Here is a 22,257-nt window from a genome sequence, read left to right as displayed (position 1 = left end):
CATTTTAAAGCATAATGAATCTATTAAAGAATTAGCAGTTGATGAATCATAGTGGCTCGGAGCTGGAAACAGTCCATGATGAGTGTGCTTTTTACAGCGCAGTGGGCACTGCTGTGTGCCTCGTCACTTTTTATGTCCTGCCTGATCTGATTGCTTATTAAAACTATTACTAATCTTTGCAGCCGTAGGTGCTGAAGTATAATGACAAGTGGACGCCCCTGAGCTCAGACATGCTTGCATCTGCACATCCCAGCTCCTATAGCACCCTCTGTATTCTGCAGCCAGGGAAAAAGCTTGAAATAATAATCCTGCCCAGAAATTTTAGAGGCGCTCATGTATTGCACAGCCTTGAGGTCTCAGATAATACACAGTCTCTGCAGCAGCGAGACAATGACGGTGGATTTGTGTGTGCTCGTACGCTCGCTTGTCCAACCCCAACTGGATCTGAACGAGATGAAAGGGTCTTAGCACATTAAAAATAAAAACACCTTCAAAAATGTGTCTCATGTTGCTACAGTACAACTTCTGACAGCTGCGAGAACACAAACACTTTATGGAGACAGACTGTGGACGGTCTTGCAGATCGGAGAACTGAGCCCACTGTTAGGTGGTTTCACTCATAACTGGCTCAAGGTGAGACCACAGGCTTTTCCTGACATTAATCAACCTCAAGTTGGGGATCAGTAACACACAATAACTTCAATGTTCATTTCACTTTAATTATTTTTTTTAATGCTGCATCAGTGAGTCTCTATAAGCCAGTGAAATGCCAAGAGCTTCATGTTGTGTAGTAGAGTCATGCTGAGGGACAATCTGTTAGAGTAAAGCTCCCTCTAGTGTCGGAAGGAATACACTAACACTAACAAATAACAAGACAACACTGGAACTTTTAACATTTTTTTAATCCGATTTTTAATTTTATACTTGCATGGGTAAACCAACAAAGTATATACACATTTGTCCTTTTGGAAAAATAAAAAAAAAAAGTGCATACATGATAACAAAAGAGAAATAAATTAACATAAAAGACACAGTCTAATGAACTATTGGATGTCAAAACACAGCTCTTAAAAAAATAGAAAAAAAGAATTTAAGGAAACATTTAAGAGGCAAATGATAGAACAGAGGCCCTAATGTGAACATTTTTAAAAAAGAGCCTCATGAACCTGGTACAACAAGGAATACAGTAAAACGGCATTAAGTGAAATCTCAATAAATGCACTGTATTTTACAAAATGCTTTATGAATGATACACTGAAAAGTAAAAGACAAAAAAGGTCAAAGGGGAGGCGTGCTCTGCATTTAAGCACTGTAGTGTTCTTTGTTAGATAAAAAACATTAAAATGAGACTCATGACATTCATTCATCACACAGCTCCTTGGTTTCATCCAAAGAGAAAATACACAAACTATCCATATTACCATTTGTTTCGCTTAAGGCTTCTGAAAAGTTTCAGTATTATGAGTTTGTAGTGTTTACATCTGGGGGAAAAAACTCATCTATCTGCAAGTCCAAAAACAATTTTACCCCAAACTCACAATGTAAGTTATGTATTTTGAGTCCTTTTAATATTAGGGACAACACACAGCTGTATTGCTACAGCATCTGCAGAACCTGAAGGGTTTGGGTATTTCCGTTTCAGTGGTTATTGCAACTTTGATTCAGTGGTAAAATTTCACAAACATGTTGCAGATAATGACATTAATTAATGCTTTCATCTTGAAAAAAAAGTTGTGTGACTCTTAACGAAACAAAACATCACAACAATAACTCAATACAGGATTCATTAACTTCTGTTATTTGCATTTTTAAGAACTATAGAGTGATACCCATGTCACCTGTTATCAGGAGAAACAAAATAGTGGTGCTGCTTTAACGCATGTTTGGAAGTTGTCCGTTTTGTTTGCTGATAAACCGTTTTTCGAATACAAAAATAATAATGATTGACGTGGCATAAATACTACAAAAAAGTATTAACTGAACATTTACATTTTAATGTCATTGTTCATTACATACTGTAATATAAAACTACAAATGTACTATCTTTCATTATTGCATTTAGCTCTATATATATATTTATTTATTTGCCTTTATATTAGAGAACCGGCCACATCTTTGATGCGGCGGAGAACATTTCAACAGGGGGTTCACAAACTGTTATCACTGAATTAATGGAAGGCTTTTTCACAATACATACATACATGAGGCTATTTAGTAATCACATAAGAGATTATCGCATCCATAGTGTTGTCTCTGCTGGTGTACAACAGTAAATATGAAACAAAAAGACTGTAACCTACCAGTTTGGTAGGAGCACCCAGAGAGCACAGATTAGCAGAATTACAAAATATAAAAAAACATTACATGGTAGAATGCTAAAAGGAAATCACGGCGTTAAATAGATCTTTTAAAAGTTGAATCCTTTTTTTTTTAACTGTACAGATGAAATATTCTGTAATTTACAATTTCTAAATATTGGAATGGTGTGCAAAATGAAGCAATGGAATACATCAGCCATGCTCTGCTTTCTACTGTACACGGCCCGCAGACTCTTGCATAGTTAATGAAAGACATGCATTAGCGTTTTCATGCAATACTGCATTCCTTAAATCATTCTCAACTCTGTACATCGACGACAAATTAAAAAAAAAAAAAAAACACAGACAACAACTGCGGTGAAGAGAGCTAGCGAGGAAAAATCAATTCTGTGAAGATGTTGATTCATTTTCTCTTACATTTTATATTGATTTTTGACATCTTATTTCAACAGGTATGTATTTGGATTAATTGGATATATGTATTTCTCATATGGAGTACAGTACTTGTCTGGTCTTCAATGGCCCTTTGAGCACTTAAAAGTCAGCCATGTTTCATTTTTTGGTAACTCAAACCTCAGCTTCCCTTGTCTGATGAATGGGATGATTATTGCTCTACCACTAGGCGTAAAAAAACATTTAAAAAGCAGTTTTTATGATTGGAAGCGACTGATAAAAAGTTTCATGTGTGTAACTAAATGACAGCAGGTTCCTGTGACATAACACAGGACCAAGGTGATACTGCTGACATTCAAATACAAATGGGATTTTGCCATATACTACATAATTTAGACTGTACAACTCCACCAAGTTGCTAAACTGAATGAACCATCATGTCCATATCTATTCTTACATGTAATCTAGGCAATGTGGTGGCTATAAACACAGTTGTTATGGATGAATGAATGAAGGATAGTTGAAAAACAAAATTAATTCGGGCATTAGCATCAGAAAAAGTTAGGTTGGCCCCTTATTTAAATATTATACAGCCTGACCGACGTTTGTCTACTGATCCTTGTTTACAATACAACAAAAAATAAAGACATAAAGATGTCAAAAGTCCTAATGCACTGGGTTTGGCTATACATGTAATCCAATAAACGTCTCATTTAGAGAGTGGAGGAATGGACAAACAAGTAAAAGTGATGGCACGATCCAGCTCTGAAATGCGTACTAGCCACTACAACTTAATGACAGACTTAAAAACAGGCAAACAAGACGGTGAAAGCCACAATGACATACAATTGTCCTGCTTTGATCCAAAGTGCCATGCACAAGTTTCCTGATAGATTACAACGTTAAGTAGAAAAGAGCAGCTACAGGAATACCAGCACATTTAAAACAGCGGTAGGTTATTTCTACGGTCCGTGACAGTTTGAACACAGCAGCCGCTATATTACTGATAATGGTAGGTATAGGACATTAATAGAGTCCCCCCTTTGGAAGACTGGGTCTGACTGCTGGTCAGAGCTGGGAGTAAACACATTTTGTATTTATACATAATTTATATATACGCCATGTGTCTCTATGGCTTAATTAGATCACATTTAAATAATAATGTGTAGAATTTGGGTTAAAAATGTCATCATATAGCAGTTTTATCTACCAAAAGTGCATTGATGAACAGCATAACTGTTGCTTTACAGCTAATTTCAATATCATGAGATGTGACCTCCGACCAAAAACCAATGTCACACATCCAAAGCCAGGCACATTAAGGCTGCTGATTTGCTCAAACTATGCACAGACCATTTAAATAACATACATCGCATGTTTAAATTGGAGTGGTATTTCCTCTGAAACCATCTGAGAACCAATGTAAACCTGGTAGATGCTACAGAGAAACAGTTGAGAGAAATGCTGTAGATCTATAAGTCAAAGATGATGTTAAAAGTATACTTACTAATGGTTGGATTTTAATGGTATAACCACATTCATTCTTTAAAAACATACACTGTGCTGGTATCTAATGTATGAATATTGCAATTGCATGTTGGGGTAATTGTACAATGATATTGCAGCTAAATATTCATAACTGCCTCTGTCATTTATACTGCAAAAGAAATACGCCGTGCAGTGTCTGGTAGCCTACGTATCCATATTTGCTGCTCAGAGACAGTATAAATGGAGTTCTGTGATTAATTAAATGGCTCATTATATTCTGTTTCAGCCAGATGAAGAAAAAAAAAAAGTCATTGTCTTCTTCTCCAATGAGGTACCACAGGTTATGATAAATGCTGCCAACAGGTTTTCTGGCTCACTGAAGTGTGTGGTCACAGTTCTGAACATCGGCATTTAAAAAATATGCTCGTTTGAGAAATATCAGCGCCAGAAGAGCGTCGGTCTGTTACAGCACCAGGTGTAGTAACGGGGGGGATTCCTTAAAAACGACCCCGGGAACATTGAGATGAATAAACCATTTTGACCTTTTTCAAGTCTTAAAAAGGCCTGTTGACACTATACTTTACGATATGTCTTGAAATCATGACGACATATTAAAAATGAGATAATTACACTGTTAAGTTAGTTGTGTATGTATGTATATATATATATATGCGACTGTTCTGGGTAAAAGAAACCTATCTTATCTACACAAAGTGCGAACAATACAACATTCCTACTCAGTGATGCATACAGTAGTAGACTACTATGTTGCCAAAGGCAATTATTTGTTTCCATGTACAGTATTGAAAGGCGCTTAAGATCATTTATCATCTTGCTCGTGGAGATGAAAAAAAATGGGTTATATACTATAGAATTTGTCAATATCTGTACAGACACATATATATATATATGTGTGTGTGTGTGTGTGAGATTTTAAAGGGTTTCATTCCAAAACACACCATCCCTTTTGAGAAAAAACTTCAATAAGTATTTGATAAAATAAATTTCTATCGAAAAAGTACTAGTATTAAACAAAAATAAAGCTTTAAAATATTGGACAATTTGTCTCAATGTGTGTACAGATTCTAATTCCTTTTCATCTTTTGGTCCAGGTCCTGCCATCACCTCTGTATGTCTATTATTTTAATGTACATAATCGGGAAGTTTATCATCTCTTATAGTCTTTTCATCTCTTTGACACTCAGCTAACGTCTTACCTATGAACCGATGCATGAGGTGTATGGAGAAAGTGTTTGGAAAAAACAGATTGCAGGTTTTTACTCATCAATGGTCAATTTGATCAGCTTAAAAAACAAATCAATGAGAGCTACTCTGAAAGCTAAGCCACTATTATTTGGGAATGAAACTCTTGTGTGTGCGTATGTCTGAGCGTCAAATTCAGTTTCAGTATTTGTCCGGAGACTATTTGTGATGTTACGCTCCTGTTCGCACTAATATTGAGCTTTAAATGCTTATAGAACGGCAGCTTAATTCCACCCTAATTCCACCTTAATCCGAAAGAAAAGACAAATTATGCATTGTTGGTGCATAGAAGGTGAAAACGCTTCTTACCCCATTAATTTCTTTAAATGCATGAGCTGCTGCATTTTTTAAATCCTGGTTGCGTCAGCAGGATATTTTGCAAAGCGAACTAAACTTTAATGTTTGAAGTGTTTCAATATAACAAGCCTCTTGTCTGAAGGGAAGATAATTGGATTTCAGGATTCCAACAGGGAATTTCTGTCAGCTGTCATATAAGCCTCCAGCAGCACGCACAAAATCTAACAGGTTGTGCTGTACAGCTGAACGCACATATGGCATACCAAAGTACCCTCCATGCCAGAAAAACATCTAAGCGATTGTCTCACTCGCATCAAAAACCCTACCTAATGCTCAAAAGGTGTAATTGGTAACAATACACACAGCTTTACCAACTAGAACTGGCAGCATACCAAGCAACTGTTTGGCACCCAAAATATGCAGATGATGTACAGTACTTCTTATCCAGTACAGCTAAATAAGCTGGCTGCCAATATTGAAAACCTCAAAGCCAGCGTTATGTATCTGATGTAAAAGCATAACATCAACAAATGGGTCTCCTTACAAATGCATCTGCTGCTCACTGAAACTTAGGCACAAAGAAAATAGCTGCATTATGTAAGTTCAATGTTACTACTATGGGTTTATCATTGAGGCCTCTTTGTTGTACGTGCGGGAGATTGCATGCTTGACGACAGCTTTCGGGAAGATGCCATCCTTTCGAGAGGCTTCTTCCCTTTAGAGGGAGACTTGAGACTTACTTCAGAAGTGGAAGACTTGGACTTGCCAACGTTCAACAGAGTGCGACTGAGAGAGCTGGGGGGCTTGGAAGACTCCTTTGTCTCTGACTTTGACTCCCCTCCGTTAGGCTCTATGGACGTCTGTGAGGACACAGCGTCTCCTGTCTTTCCGGTATCACCACCGATGTCCTTGGCTTGCCCGTTCTGCTTGCACGTCCTCTCCGAGGCCTTTTTGGCAAGCAGGGTGCTTTTCCCTAAATCAGCCGACCGGCGGCTTTCCCTTTGTCGGAGGGCGTTCTTGAAGAAAGACAAGCCTTTTTCCTCAGATTTGCTGCCGCGCTGCAGGTCTCTGGTGGACACGCTGGGCGAGCGCAGGCTGGTGACAGAAGAGCTGCTGCTGGAGCTCCTGACAGATCTCCTCTCGGGCCGGTTGCTTTCCCCGCTCTTAGACAGCGAGGAGCGGGATGCCAAGCTGCTTCGGAGACTGTCGACCAGCGGACTAGTGTGCATAGAATCTCTGCTGTAGCTCCTTTCCACCAGCCTTTTCCGACTGCTCGCGGAGCTTTTCTCAGCGACGCTGGTATTCTTCTTCGCGGTTGGAGAGGGAGAAGCTGAGGACTGAGGTGTGGAGCGGACGAATGGCTTGCGCTGTGGCGTTGCATCTAGAGGTTGAGCTACCTCCTTTGTTTTGGAGGGAGTTCCGCTGGGTGTAGAGGTGCTCTTCTTGGCATTTACACTCTTCTCTTTAGTATTGCTTGCTTTTTTACCTTTCACAGGTGTACTGGAAGACGTCTCAGCAGTGCAGATCTTATGGGTTGAGCACAGACGCTTTTTGGAGGTTTTCTCTTGCTCCGCTTTGCTGGAACTCTTTGCGGAGCCCGTGCTTTCTGCCTTTGAGCCAAATCCCCCGATACTGCTCTTGCGTTTCTGTTCTTTGGAGGGAGTAGCTTGGGCGGGTAGACTGTTTTGGTCTATAGCTGTGATCTGGTTGTTGTTTTCAGTCGCCTCGTTCTTGCCGCTCTTCTTTTCCACTGGAGTGGGAGCCCTGCAGTACATCATGTCCATGAACCTCTTGTTGTTGTCCTGCTCACTGAAGTTGCTCTCCATCATAGACGGGGGAGTCCTGTTGCCAAAGTAGCGTTCGTGTCTACTGTAGCTGCCAAAACAGGACGTGGAGACTTTGTCATCGCAGGCCTCTCCTATCCTCTCTAGAGGAGGAGAACACCGAGAGTCGAGGGAGAAACGCGAGGGCGAGTTGGATCTCATGCTCAGCTTCGCAGAGAGAGACCAGGAAGGCTTTATCCCACTGTCGCTGAAGGCTAAAGGGCTCGCGATGGACGACCTGGAGGACAAGCTCTGACGCTGAATGCTCCTCACGAAAGGGCGGACAGAGAATCCTCCTGAAAACAAGGAAACATTTGAAAAAGAAATGTATTTTTTGTTAAAGACACTCAACTGGACTTAGGCCTAGTACACACATACATGGGTATTTTTGTAAACGGTGTTTTTCCACCTGAGTTCAATCTCGACTATACAAGCTCTGTCCGGGCGAAAACAAAAAACACAATTGAGGCGCTGTCAAGGTCAGTGGGCAGGTTGGGACACACAAACACACAAACACACAAACACACAAACACACACACACCGGCGACGGGGTCGGTGTCGTGGGAGTGTTGCATTGGATAAATAGCACACATCAACACTGAAAACGGAGTTTCTGAAAATCTCCACCCCGGCCGGAGTTTTACAAAAGCTTTGTTTTCAGAGACCTAAACCGCCGTTTGGGTGTGGACGAAAGGCCAAAATGCTAAAAAAGCTACGTTTACAAAAATACCCGTGTACGTGTGGACGGGGCTTTAAAGTGTTGTTGGAAACAACCCTAAATTAATCCAAATTACAACAACAACAATTACATTCTGCTAAGGTGTTCATGTACTCTCACTGACTACAAGAGCAGAAAAAATACATTTATCGACTACATTTTGTCATTTGTGCCAAAATATATTTGAATAGGTTTAGCTAACTTAAGCGTGTAATTAAATGTAATAAATGAGTAAATAATGATGTAGCAGTCCCTCATTCTTTGGTTCTTGCTGTCATTTATTTTAGCTGAATGTCAGTTCCCCTGAGTTGATTGGAGGTGATTCAGATCAGCTGTTGTGCAAGTGTGGGGGACTGACTCCTAATTAACTACTGAGAGCAGCTTGGTGCATTTTTCCTCTCGGCCAATCAGGTTGTGACGACACCCTTTCTTTAGGGCTAAAGAGAGGTGAGGATCTGCACACCCAGGCCATTCTGATCCTTCCTCTACTAAATGCAGACCTCATTTCAGCCAGAAGCTCTGGTCTTTAAGCCCTATTGAATTTCTTTGCTGTCTTAACCTTTCTTATTGAGGGTGATTTTAAAAACTTTGCTGGAGTGAATATTAAAGAACACCTTTCCACTAAGTTACCTGCATCAAAGCAGACCTTAGTGCTATTCATGCAAGACTTTGTGCTTGCCTATCAATAACCTAATGCCCACAGACTTTATTTTGTTTATTGGTTTATTTTTCAATGAAACCCCCTTTTTATACACATTACCCTATTATGAAAGAGACATTTGTTTATTATCAAAGATGCATTTTTTTCATTGTGGAGGCGCTTGTGAGATTTGTTTCTCCAAGTAAATATTTCTGTATTATGTGGTTGGGACCTTGTTGTCAGGCTTCTTCCGATCAGCTGAAATCTGGGGAATCAGCGCCACCACAATAACTACAACTAATAAAATAATAACTTATGTTAAATATTGATGCCACAATTCAATGTTTAGGCACCAAAACATACAAGTAATAAAAAACCCTGGTTGTATACCTAAATACATTACATAATCTGGAAGCATTATCCATAGTAGGATCTGTGAAAGTTGTAGTTAAATACCTGTTTGCCTGGCCAACATTTCTTTGCTGAGCCTGTATTCAGGAGGGTTAAACAGAGCCTACACTTACATTAACCACAAACGGCAGCCCAAACCAACGTCTGTCTCATTTTGGATTCACTCGGTATGTGAGGTTTCCCACAGTACAGAGCTCCGTCAGGCATGTTGTCTGGCTCGGCCCAGTCACATGTGACGCATGTCGAGTCACTTTCTGCCTTGCTCCTGCGATACTCTCCCTCTTTAAACAATAATAATAATGGGATTTTGGAGTTGGGATTTGTACGTTCAGGTGGGAGAGTTCCTGACTATAAAGAACTCTGGGAAACCTTGGTGGTAACTTTTGATTCCAACAGAAATATTGTCAGTGGAAAGAGCATTGCACTTCGTACAAAGGTTTGTATTGCTCATTTTAAAAGGTGGAACACTCAAAGAAAGCAAACTCGTTTTCTTTCGTCTTTTTTGGTCTATAACGGAAGTTTTGCCACATGTTGTTTTAGTCTTCTGAATGTTAAAGTCCAGTCTCATCTGGTGGGTGGACAAGGTTCTGCTTTTATAATGATCAAAATCAAAAGCTAACTCTGTCCTTTGTGCTTCTGTTAGAATTATGAAGTTTAAAATATGAGTCATAAGACGGCAGCAAGTCATGTGTGTGTAATGAAATAAATAATTATAATCAGACACCTGCAAAATCAAATATATGAAAACAAATATAAGCATCATCTCACCATCATCTTCATTTCGCTCTACCGGAAACTCTACTGACTCGGCCAGTGATGCCAGAGAGGTGCGTCTGGATGAGGCTCCGGAGGCCAAGCTAGCAGGCCTGCTGCCAGGTAACCTGTTGATCCAGTGGTCACACAGGGATGAACTGGTTGAACCTGCGAAAAAGACAATAAAAACTCTAGTTTCTGTGAAAGGTTCAGAGCCACGGTGAGGCATTTTATCTAGGCTGACATGTGTGGAAGGTACATGCACATTAAAATCCTAATCCGAGGTACGGCTTCACTCTCATTAAGCTGTTTACATTGGTTGTTTGTTAGTTTCTCTCCAGTTTATAACTTTAAACCCTCTGTCACCATGGTAGTGTGGTATATGTTTGTGGCTATGTTCATAAACTACACATTGACTTCAACACAATATGACTGGAAATGTAAATACTGACCAGCAACAGAGCTGTTGGCCGACCAGGAAGGAATAACAGTCCTCCGCTGGTAGAACAGTATGTAGGCCGTCTGCTGACACACGTCATCGTCCGCTACCGGTGAAACCTCACTGTCATCAAAGCAGTACCACTGACCATCGATGGAGTTCTTACAGTACGCTGTGAGTGCAAAGCAAAAGGGACAAACGGGTCAAAATGGATGATGAACAACATTACTATACAGCTTAATTCTTCCACGGAACAAGTGTTTCTAGTGTTACCTGTGTAGTGGCCTCCATGCATGTTCCCATGGTGGTTGCACACGGCATACAGGTCATACAGGTAGTCATCGGGGTTTCTTCCCAGGCCATAAGGGCGTCTCCATGGCGACCAATGAGAAGGTAAACTCCAGCTGCTCTGGCTTCTCTTAACCACATGAGGGGCCATGTCCATGCCCATCAGCGGGAACCTCACCATGTTCTGCATCTTCACCCTGCGGTCCCCCTCCTGAAACAGAGGCCAAGATTAACACATCAGCATTTAGGGAACGACTTCAGCCTACCGACTCGGTGCAGCCTAGAGCACTTGTGGTGGGGTGATGGGTTATCCGTTTTCATGAAGTCTCAGTTTATTTGGGGTTGCATGAAAAGTACACAGTAGCTGTGTACCAAGGACTTTTAACAGCTTGATTGATTGTTTGTTTGGAGCGCCAGCCAGCTCTTTCCTTACGTTTAAGATCCATTTCGTCAAACCTACAAAGTATGCATGCTTCAGAAAATAAAATGAAATCTCTTGTGAGGCTGGGTGTCGTTTAAAATGTTTCAATATTGGTGCCGACTTGATATCGGAGTTCCAGTATCAATATGAAAATGATTTTTCTGGAGCGCCTTGGTAGCAGAGTGTGCCTGCCATATAACTGCAATGTCCCGGGTTTGATCCCAGCCCGTCAGACCTTTGTTGCAGGTCATAACCCTCTATCCCCCGCCATTTAAATATAAAGAAATGAAGCCAGAGATCTTAAATGTTCATTGTTGTATAACACGAGCATCCATACAAGAACGTTGCCAAAATATAGATGTTTAAAAGGGACAAATGATTGAATTCTTAATTATCCAAATGTATCTATCAAATCTTCTGTTTTCCTTTTCTTTGTTTTGTAATTGACCTGATGTCATTGTAAATGAGTGTCACCCCTCAATGATGTCTCAAGTATAAATATAGGTTGAATTAATGGATGAATAATTTAAATCAGGAACTATCTGATCCAAAAATAAGTAAACAAGACTACAAATTTGACCAGATATTTGATGCCGGCTTTATTCGATATATAATCAGTGCTGCCGAGTAGACACATTTCGTCAGCGCCAAAAAGTATTGAGGTTTGATACCGAGCCCTTAACCCCAAGTGCCTATCCCGAACAAGTCCAACACAAACACAGATAAAGAAAAGCAATAACTTTATGCAAAATAAAAACGAGTAATTCTTGATCTAATAAAGTAGATCTAGTTCCACATTTCTGGTTTCTATTTGAACAGTGTTTTGGTTGAGCTGAAATACCTGTCTGAACCTCTTGAGATGCAGTATGAGCACATCCGGCAGCGTCCACAGGCTGAGCTTAATGCGGCCCTGCTGCAGCTGCTTGCAGTGGGGACAGCGCCAGGCATCGTCCGGGGCCAACTGAAACACACAGACAAAACAGCCGTCAAGGACCAGCTCCAACCACACTGCTTATAAAACAGGCCTCACACGGGATACGGGCCCGAGCTTTCCTCTTGTTTCCCCTCTATTCTCCTCCAGGGCACTCGCAGGCAAGTCAAACCACACTGTATATGTAGGCCTGTGCTCAGTATATTCCAAACATAGCATTAGGAGTCAAATACACAGTAGAACCACAGAGTGAAAGGCTTTTAGAACTTTAGCAGAAGAATGATAAACCGATGGGGAGGAGACAAATGTGAGGCTGTACTTTAAACTTACCACTGACATGTGCTAAGATTAATTTTCTAATGTCAAACTACTGACTGTGCGGTACTCGACTGAGTGGAATTGTGCGTTCGCAGGGTGTGTGTGCGATGCAAAGTGTTACCTGCTCCTCCTTAGTGTAGAGCTGGAAGCACTGAGCGAGGGTGCAGGCCTGCGGCTGATGATGTTGTTCCCGGTGCAGATACACACTCTCAGCATCAGGAATGTACTCCTCCTCAGTGTGTCCAAACAGACTGTGGGGACATGAAGCAAACTTCAAGTCATGCGATGATCATAAGATCTGCCATGAGGTTTTGGTCAAACTGCTTCCTAAATCAGTAAAGTCCTTAAATATTTCAAGACTGTTGATTAGTAATTGTTTAGCACATCACAGTTATCCAGTTTGTCTTTTGATAATCTACTTATGAAGATCATACACCTAAATTGTTTAGTAATGCAAGTTCTTCTAATGTATTGGATCTTGCCCAGGGGCTGAGAGCAGCTTCACAAACAATACCTGCACAAACATTAACTACAGGTTTGAGTATATTAAATCAATGTCTTGCGGGGATTTTCCTCCCATGTTTACCAAAGACTGTTGCTGTCATGCCAACCTAGAAAGTTGATGAACTACACATGGCTTCTGATCAAGATGTGACTTCCATTTGACCAGTAAAGGGTGTGTCTGTGTGTGTGTTAACCACATATAGTAATTAGCTTAAGTGAGGAAATAAGAGCGGGCGTGTCGTTGATTGTGTGGGCAGAAACTTCAGATTCTGACTTCTCTTATTTGTGGTTTTAAAACCACAACCGTTTCAAATTAAGCACATGTGTAAGTCGATTAAACAAGTTTATTTTTCAAAAGCAAATAATGTGATGACTAGCAGAAGCACCTACATTCAAGGGCTCAACTGTCAAATAGCCCTTGTTTAGTTTAAGCTTAAATCCTGCACAATGCACTGACTGTCACCATCAATTCTATTGAGATTTTGCCTCCCCCTTAATCTGCAAAGCTGTGTTCTTAACTGAAAGTGACACATGAAGGTGCAGTGATGCGTGTGCAAGCTTATTGTTTGTGACTGTGACAAGTCGTTGCCTTCTAAGTCAATGAACAGTCACTTTATGTGGAGAAGCAGGTATGAGGATAAGATGACCTGATGAGCACTGAAGGCCTTCGAATACTTAACAGGTCACACTTTGGTTCAATGCATGATACTGTTGATTGTTTTTTTCTAAGTAACATCTCCTCTCTGTCACGGCTGACACGTATCGCTGCAAGATCCAGGCCTATTGTTTTTTATTACTCAATATTAAAACTGATTCTGTCATCTCAATTGAGCTGTCTACATAATCGCTTACACGGACAAACTTGTTCGTCTGCCCCGGTAATGGACGGCCTTCAATAAAATTACAGTTGATTACACATTCGATGTCTACAAAGCAAGTTATTAAAATTAACCCATTCTTTTAAATGAACATCTATATAAAAAGTTGAGCTTTTTGAAATCTAATATATTGTTTCCAATGAATATTACAGCAAACAACACCGGCTCCCTTTTCATTCCGTACAGACCAAACATACTGTAGATAAAGAAATAAACCACAGAACTCTGTTTCACTCACTAGTCCTTGGTCTCTTTGTCCCACTCCACCACAATCTTCACATGTGGTGGCCCCCCTTGTCCACACGACTTGTATGCTCTGTAGTGGAAACAAATGAAGTAATTCAGGCAGGTGACATTTATAAACGCCTTCATTTATGTCACTGTAGGCTGGTGTGAAAAGCTTTTCCTGGGCAAAGTCGTGTGCCACATAATCCACATGCAAATACATACAATTTAAAAATGGGGGTCAGTGTGAAAGAAATTTCTTTAGAGGATGGGTCAATCAATATGGTAAATAAATACATTTAGTTACTCTCAAAGAGCAGATACAAGTTAAAATTGTATTTCTGCGGTTATAGAATTGTTTGCAAAACCGACAATAATATATTCAGAGACATTGTAGTTGTCATGAAAAAAAATATTGATCACATTGATGCCCAAAACGACTTTGATTCACTTTCATTCGTGCGGTTCTATTGAGCAACAATGTTGTGACTTGTTTTGTTGTTGGCACCTCATGTAGGTAATAAGCCAAACATGCTAAACTGGCATTTTAACAAAATCCTGTTAGGGCATGTCACCGAAGCAGGCTTTATGAGAGCAATGAGTGCAAAGAGAAGATTAACGAGATGTACCTGTATATAATTATTGATTGCACCCCATTACCTAAGATCATGCCTGTCTTTACCTTTTTGTACAGACAGTATGTATATACCGTGTTTGTTTGGAAGAGTTATAAAGATCGAGATGGAAACAAGTAAAATATCTTCCAAACATTTAATTCAATATCAATGTGCAAATTCAAATGGATTCTAGTAAAGTAGTACTTTTAAAGAAAAGTAAAAATCTGTGTAGATTTGCCTTGTAAGAAGACCATGATATACATTTTTTTATCCCTGATTAAGTAGTAAACAGATGTTGTATTAAACAGCAGAACTGACCTTTCCACAGTTGGATGACACAGTGGTCTCTCATCTTGAGGAAGGAGGTAGGTGATACCAACAACGCCAACCACCCGGAGACTGAAAGGTCCAACCTATACAGAGACACCACTGTTAGAACTTCTATTAACAAAGTGGAATCAGAAAAACAACAGGGATGACCATAAATAATCTCACTAATAGTGATTTCACATTTCGTTTTGGAGGCTCATATTTGAAACGCTTTTTTTTAATCCATCCGTACAATTTTTAAAACCAGCTTACTGTGTGTAGCATCAACGTATTTACTGTACAGACAAACTGCTTGTTCCTCTTCCTACCTGAATGTAGACCCCCGGCCTCAAAAGATGACGCATCTTCTCCAGGATCTCTTTCTGTAGAGCATCCCAGGTCACAGTGCGCTCCATGTACAGTACGAAAGGCAGACCGAACCTAAAACAACATCATGTGCGTAGCTTTGTTAGCTTTTATCAATTTCCCCAGGGAGCTTTGAACAACACCAATAGCCCAAAAAAAACAACTGGATATTGTGTTATAATAATAATACCCCAATCTTTATTATTGACAAGAACATGAGAAACGGGCATGCAAGGATAAAATTAGCATCACAGAACAATAGAATATTGTGATTGCAGTACCTCTTTCCTTGGTGGCCGGTACACGCCCTGTTACACACCAGAAGGATAATTTTCTCTGGTCCCAGGTTTTTATTCGGTGATGCAGTTAAGGGAGTCATGGCCCCCTGCATGAAAGACGGAGTCCTGCTGATTTCTGTCCCATACTTCAAGTTGTTATGATTCAGGTTTGCCAGAAGACTTCCTGTGAAACATATAAAACAAGTCTCAATAGATTCCCTTTCTATCAATTTAATGTGGAAAAAGCTGAATATTTGCATAAATATGAAGTATAATTTACCTCTTTTTGTGCGTATGTTTTCCAGTTTGAAGGTCTCTGGTGTCTCAAAGGCAAATATGGAATCGCTCTCTTGAATGATCTCAAGATCGTCATCATCATCACAGAATGAACGATGGAAACCATCGTAGTACATTTCAGTCAAAACAAACTGAAAGAAGAGAAGAGTGCATTTCAAAATTTAGTATCCAGTTTCTTTAATGTGTTAAACTGTTATAGCAAACATAATAGTCATCACAATATCACTCCTTACCCCGCTATAGCCCTCATTTACTCTTGTGGCATTTTCATCCTGCCAGCTTTAATTAATGTTAGCAGTGAGCTGTTTGCAGCCCTAAGGACAACTGTGTTTACAAATGTCTCTCTCTTTACATTGAGTCCACTTGATGAAAAACCCTGGGCTTATTATGACAAACTGTTGTTCAGAGGTAGAACTGGCTTTCGAAACAGTGAGCTGACATTGTGTGACTGTAACATAGTCTCACTGTGTGTGAGACCCTGAACTGATAAGAGACAGGAATAGCACCTGGTCCATTGGGATCTTGGTCTCACGTGACACAGCATCTCTGAGGCGATAGACGGTGCTGTTGAGGGGAACAGCGACTCCGATCCTCATACAGTGAGAGTACTTCCCCTGGTAGACCACCGTCACATACAGGGGCCTGTCAAAAAACGATTCACACACAATAAACATTCAGCAAGCAGGGTTTCTCCTGCTTTAAAGCCATGGTTGATATGTATCGTAGTGTTAAGATGTTATCTTATTTCCCCCTGCTCAGAGATTTATTTTTCTGGCACACACTGTTGTTTTTGGTTTGAAAGTACACACTCCTCCCACCACCCACCTGTTTTCTGCTCCTTCTGCACCCTTAACCCCCCCACCTACACACTCCTATCCCACCAGGTTACATTCCTCCTTCTGTAACAACACATACTGATTTTTGCTTCAGGGTCCTCTGGGGTCCTCGCTTTGAAGAACTTAAACACATTGCGCTTGCTTAGATCGTAAGCAGATCGAACAAACGACTTTTTTTAAAAGCCTTATAAAAAGATTTTGTACCTGTAAATGTTTGCTTTAGTTATACACAAGGGGATTACCGTATAAACCTTATAAACCAGTAATAACTAGTCATCGTGGACATGTAAAAACCTGACAACTGAGCCCCGTTAACTGATCACGCCTCCTGCTATAGCGCAGCTCAAGAGAGTAACTCACCGTGTGTGTGGCAGTGGGATCGGTAAGGAGATGCAGAGGAAGGGATCAAACGTATTGCTCTGCTTTTGGCAATGTGGGCAAGTAAGAGAAGATCTGTTATGGGAAAAAAATGCAATCCTTTTAATATAGAAGAGAGATAATGTGGCCATACTGGATGTTTTACTGGACATGAAGCCTACCTGTACTGAGCCTGAAACAGTTCTTGTACAAACGAACCAGCAGAGAGGGGAGGAGACGGCCCCTGTAAGCTCTGATCGTCTTCTTCAATAGGTGGCTGAACAAACACAAACAGGTTCTACTTATTAGTCAGATTTATAAGTCATAAATAATACCAGTCTGTCAGGGTTTCATAAGATATTGTGAAAGCCACACAGCCTTCATATATTCTGTTGTTATCAGCTAGCTCCAGGGAATCAAGAGGAAACCAGACCAGGCAAGTCTAGCTTAGCAGGACTGTGAATGCAGCTCATTTGTAAAGATACACTCAGTGACCAGAGTCATTTAAACACCTGTGAGTTATAATGCAAAGTAGCAAAAATAGCCCTGCAATAAAAACTGGAATAACTATTTGCAAGGACTGTATGGCTGAATGTGCCCAACAGGCAATCACTGCTTTTCAATAAAAACGACACACTATGCCCATATAACAACCCCCACAAATCCTCTAAACACACCTTTATAGCAGGCCTGATGTTGGGGTTGACTGTGTTGAGGTCTTCGTGTACTCTGTCCAGCAGCCACAGCAGAAACTCCTGAGCGTCGTGCTGAGAATTCCCTTTGAACTGGGTGGCATTTTTCGACACAGCATTCTGCAAAAAAAGAACAGCACTGTTTATCCCTCAGTGAACTTTAAAATATGTTGGTCATGAAGTTTCATAAATGTTTCTTGTTTATTAACCTTGTATTATTCCATGATTTATCCCTATTTGATTTATGGCAATATTGTTTGGGCAAATACGTACCGCTCCAATCTTCATAAACTTTATTTGTTACAAAAACGATTTGTAAGATTGGCAACTTTGTCAAACTCTAAGGAGGCCTCCGTCCCACTGTTCAGGAAACTGAACATTCTTTCAGTTTATGACATAAATATTCATCAGATATGTGTGTTTATATATAAATATATGTTCTTGCCTTCTTCTCTACGTCATCGTTTAGCAACTTCTTTAAATCTAATTCTTAAATTCATTCACATAATACTAGACAGGTTAATCATCTTCACCTGCCTTTTTACAAAACAAAACATGGCCAGTACTCCCTCAGATATTGTGATATATATCAAAATACATGTTATCAAGAGCTCGTTATCCTTAGAACATTTTAAAAGGAAATTACCATCACATTTAATTAATGATGTCTAATTATCTTTTGATATGTTTAGATACATTTTCTTTTCTTCTGTATTGTTTTTTGTATGTATTTCACTATTTTTATTGGATTGTTTTCCACTGTTTGGTTAGGTTTTTCTGCACATTTTGTGTACTTCTTGTTGTTGTTTAACTTTTGTTGTATTTTTAAAATTATGTTAGTTTAGATCTTTCTTCCTTTTTTGTTATTATTTTTTTTCTTCTGGGGTTGGGAGGAGGCCCTTTGTATAAGCCTGTGGCTTTTTGACCTCTCCTGACACATTTCTGGGTTTTTTTTCTTTGACTGGATTTTTTGCAGTTATATATATATGCAAATAAATAAATAAATAAGTAATAAATAAATAAATAAATATGTTTAGATATATTTTCTTTTCTTCTGTACTGTTTTTGTATGTATATCATTGATTTTATTGGATTGTTTTCCACTGTTTGGTTAGGTTTTTCTGCAAATTTTGTGTACTTGTTGTTGTTTAACTTTTGTTGTATTTTTAAAATTATGTTAGTTTAGATCTTTTAGTTTAGATCTGACACATTTCTTGTTTTGTTTTTTTCATTGACTGGATTTTGTGCAGTTTTATATATGTGCAAATAAATAAATAAATAGCAGTGTTGTGGCATTTTCAGCATGCATTTGCAAAGTACATTTTTCCCCACTGTGTGCACCAGCAGGATCCATACTGATAATGCCATTTACCTTAAAATCCCTGCTATGCTGCGGGGTGTACTCAAACGTCCACAAAGCCCGCACAAGTCCCGACAGCTGCTCTGTGACCTCCCCTTTGGCCAGAGGACCCTTCTTCTGCAGGAGCATGCCATTCGTCTTTGGTTTGTCCTCATCCAGCTCCTCATCCTCGCCTTTGTAGTGCTCCAAAACGAGGTACTCAGCAAAGAGCTCTGTGTTGCTGAGACACTGCAGGATGGCGTTCATGAAGCAGGTGTTGCCGTGGTTTTTCAGCCCTGACACTCCAGGAACTCTCTCTCCAGACAGAAACCCAGCGAGGTCTCCATCCTCCATGGGCACATCTTTGCTCCCAGGTTTAAAAGTGGAAAACCCTCCATCATCTTTGTCATCCTCTGCTTGCACCTCAGATCCAAAGTGTGATAAAGCTGTCAGTGTCCTCAGGACTCTGCTCATGAAACTACCAACAGATCGCACAGAGCCTCGTCTGAACAGCTTCTTGCTGAAGCTAGACTTCTTGTCCTTGGTTGCAGCTTTGCAAGACATGATTTGTCCTCTCTTTGCACAACTCAGACAGATGTGCTGTGGAGAAGGAGAGCCATCTCACTGGCTGGCTGCTGCTGTTATCTGCTGCTCCATCTCATTAAAACACACAGCAATGCCTGCTGGCTGCCTTAACTGACCTTAGCTAGCAATATCATGATGGTCTTCTTCTAAACTAAAGCATGCAGCTGCAACTTTGATGTTTACTTGTCAAATATCATGCACCTTCCCTTAAAAACTGTCCAATGATCAACTGAGTAAAGAAGCCTAACATGCACATTGCTGTGTGTTATTGCAACCTTGCTAACTTGCTCCAGAGTTACCTTGTTGTTGTGGTTTTACTTCCCCTGCAGCAGTGAGTCAACCTCGGTTGTTATTCTGCTGAGAGCGAGAGACAGCAGAGTGAGCTAATGAGCTAATGCTAGCGCTAGCTACAATAACAACAAGAGCAGCAGAAACACAAACAGTCCTCTTCACGGCCGAGATGTCCTCGTTCAACAGCAGCTGAGAGTCCGCCATGGTTTCACCGCGATGCTAGGTGAAGTAGAGTGAGTCCGGAATGAGATGGAGCTCACATTAGTCACATATTTGGAGGCACATTCAGGCTGTAAGCTACCAGAGAGCACAACCCTTCACTTCTTCTGCTGCTTCTGCTGCTTCTTCTTCGTGTTGTTTGTGTTGGCAGTTGGTTGAGCTGCTTCTCAGCTGCATTACCGCCCCCTGCTGGACTGGAGGGAGAGCAGCAGCCTGGTGGTACTAACTCTAACACTGCTTCTTTTTAGTAGTTTACAAATATAAAACTAGATAGCAGTTGAAAATAATTCAATTATAAATATTGCTAAATAAATACAATTCTATTTTTTACGACTGCATTACTTTAAAGGGACTATTTGTAACTTTCAGAAATGCTTCTTAAAGTGGCAGTAGGCAACAATATTTTGGCATAATTTGGCAAAAATTCCATAATAACCTTTCAGCATATTGTAATTCAAGTGATCTGAGAGAAAACTACACCTCTGCACCTCCTCATGGCTCTGTTTACAGGCTTTAGAAAATCTTGCCCGTGACGGCAGACTTTGACCAATCACAGGTCATTTCAGAGAGAGCGTTCCTATTGGCTGTTCCACAAAAGGAGATGCGCGTTCACGTCTGGTCTCTGCAGATAGTGAAAGCCTCGGTCAATGGCGGAACAACCTACTGGAAAGCTTGCTATTCCAGCATTGGCAGCAACTGCCTACACCTCAAAACAACCCAAAAAAAGAAAGACAGACTTTCAAAAAGACAGTCCAAACTGTTGATGTCGTTAGAAGGTAATGTGTAGCTCGCTGCGGTAGCCTCCTCAGATGTAGCGAGCACGTATGAAGCGCGTGCATATGCCCGTTCTCGTGTGGGGGTAGGGGCTTCGGACAGAGAGGGGAGAGCGGAGAGAGGAGAGAGAGGAGAGAGCAGCTCGAGGGGATGCAGGATTTTGCGTTTTCCGGATTTCTACGCACTGCAGCTTTAACAGCGACACCTGTGGCCGTGAAATCAACGAAAGTCAGCGTCGGGCTCGCGCTTGCTCGCTCTAAATATACCTGAACGAGCATCGCTCAAAACAGTGAGGCGACACACGTCAGCTAAAAGCACAATATCACTCTATATTTCAGCTGCTTGGCAGTAATGTTAGCTGACCAGACGAAGGTCTCTCCATGAACATGATTTAGATCTGATCCTAGTGTTGGCTTTTCCTGCCTAAGTGCAGGCTGATGCAGCGGGGCTCTGCAGCGAGTCTCCTCTGCTCTCTCCGCCCGCAGCCGGAGAGAGCAGAGGAGACACCGGCACCCGGTCGATAACGAGAGGGTAACATAACTCTCTGAAGAGCTTCATCACTTCACAAGACACGGGAAAGCTCTGTTGGTCTGGAGGAACTGCAGAATTTATTTCTGCACAAACGTCCCCTGTGCATTCACTAGATATTCTCAGAGCTACTAACTCTTCTGCAGTGTGTAGTGAGCGCGCGTTCACGTCTAGAGGTGGAGCGAGACAGCGAGGACGCGCGCGCATTCTGAGTGAAGGAGAGCATGCAGCGGAGACGAGGCTCCAGACACACGCGAGCGCACATATGCGAACGCGCATGTGTGACGACCCGCTACATTTATGCGCGTACAAAGTTACAAATAGTCCCTTTAAAGGTCCCATATTATATAAAAAAAAGTGAGATTTTCATGTTGTTTTTTTTATTATAAAGCAGGCTTAAAGGTAAATCTACCGGGTCGGTTTCCCAAGCGCGCTCGCATATGCACGCTCGCTTATGCACACTCGCGTGTGGCTACGCTGTTCAGACTCCCTGTGGACACGTACCGTCAGACTCCAACACAAACTACAAGGAAGCACCAAAACAGCAAAGTTATATCTAGTGAAGCCCGTCTTGCAAAACAGTGTTGGCGACGGTCGTAGTACGCGGGGGAGACTGTAGCTTTGGTCTCCAGGGCCGGAGTCTCTGCTGTACTCTGCTCCT

General features: G+C 40.9%; 1 protein-coding gene across 1 annotated transcript; it reads right to left on the bottom strand.

Annotated features, from left to right (window-relative positions):
- Window positions 1–881: 881 nt before the first annotated feature.
- Window positions 882–20,480, bottom strand: usp31 (ubiquitin specific peptidase 31). The gene is made up of 16 exons (XM_037792727.1): window positions 19,233–20,480; window positions 17,846–17,980; window positions 17,351–17,445; window positions 17,172–17,264; window positions 16,482–16,617; window positions 15,959–16,106; window positions 15,682–15,862; window positions 15,364–15,475; window positions 15,044–15,138; window positions 14,122–14,199; window positions 12,623–12,752; window positions 12,094–12,213; window positions 10,817–11,042; window positions 10,557–10,715; window positions 10,120–10,272; window positions 882–7,878 (listed from the first exon to the last, which is right to left on the bottom strand). Exons 1-16 carry the CDS (start codon window positions 19,761–19,763, stop codon window positions 6,386–6,388), a joined length of 3,885 nt encoding a protein of 1,294 aa, XP_037648655.1. The 5' UTR covers window positions 19,764–20,480; the 3' UTR covers window positions 882–6,385.
- Between the last annotated feature and the right edge of the window lie 1,777 nt (window positions 20,481–22,257).

This window comes from Sebastes umbrosus, chromosome 14 (assembly GCF_015220745.1).
Source record: "Sebastes umbrosus isolate fSebUmb1 chromosome 14, fSebUmb1.pri, whole genome shotgun sequence".
In the NCBI taxonomy this organism is placed as follows: Eukaryota; Metazoa; Chordata; class Actinopteri; order Perciformes; family Sebastidae; genus Sebastes; species Sebastes umbrosus.
This window is presented reverse-complemented; position numbering and strand designations above follow the sequence as displayed.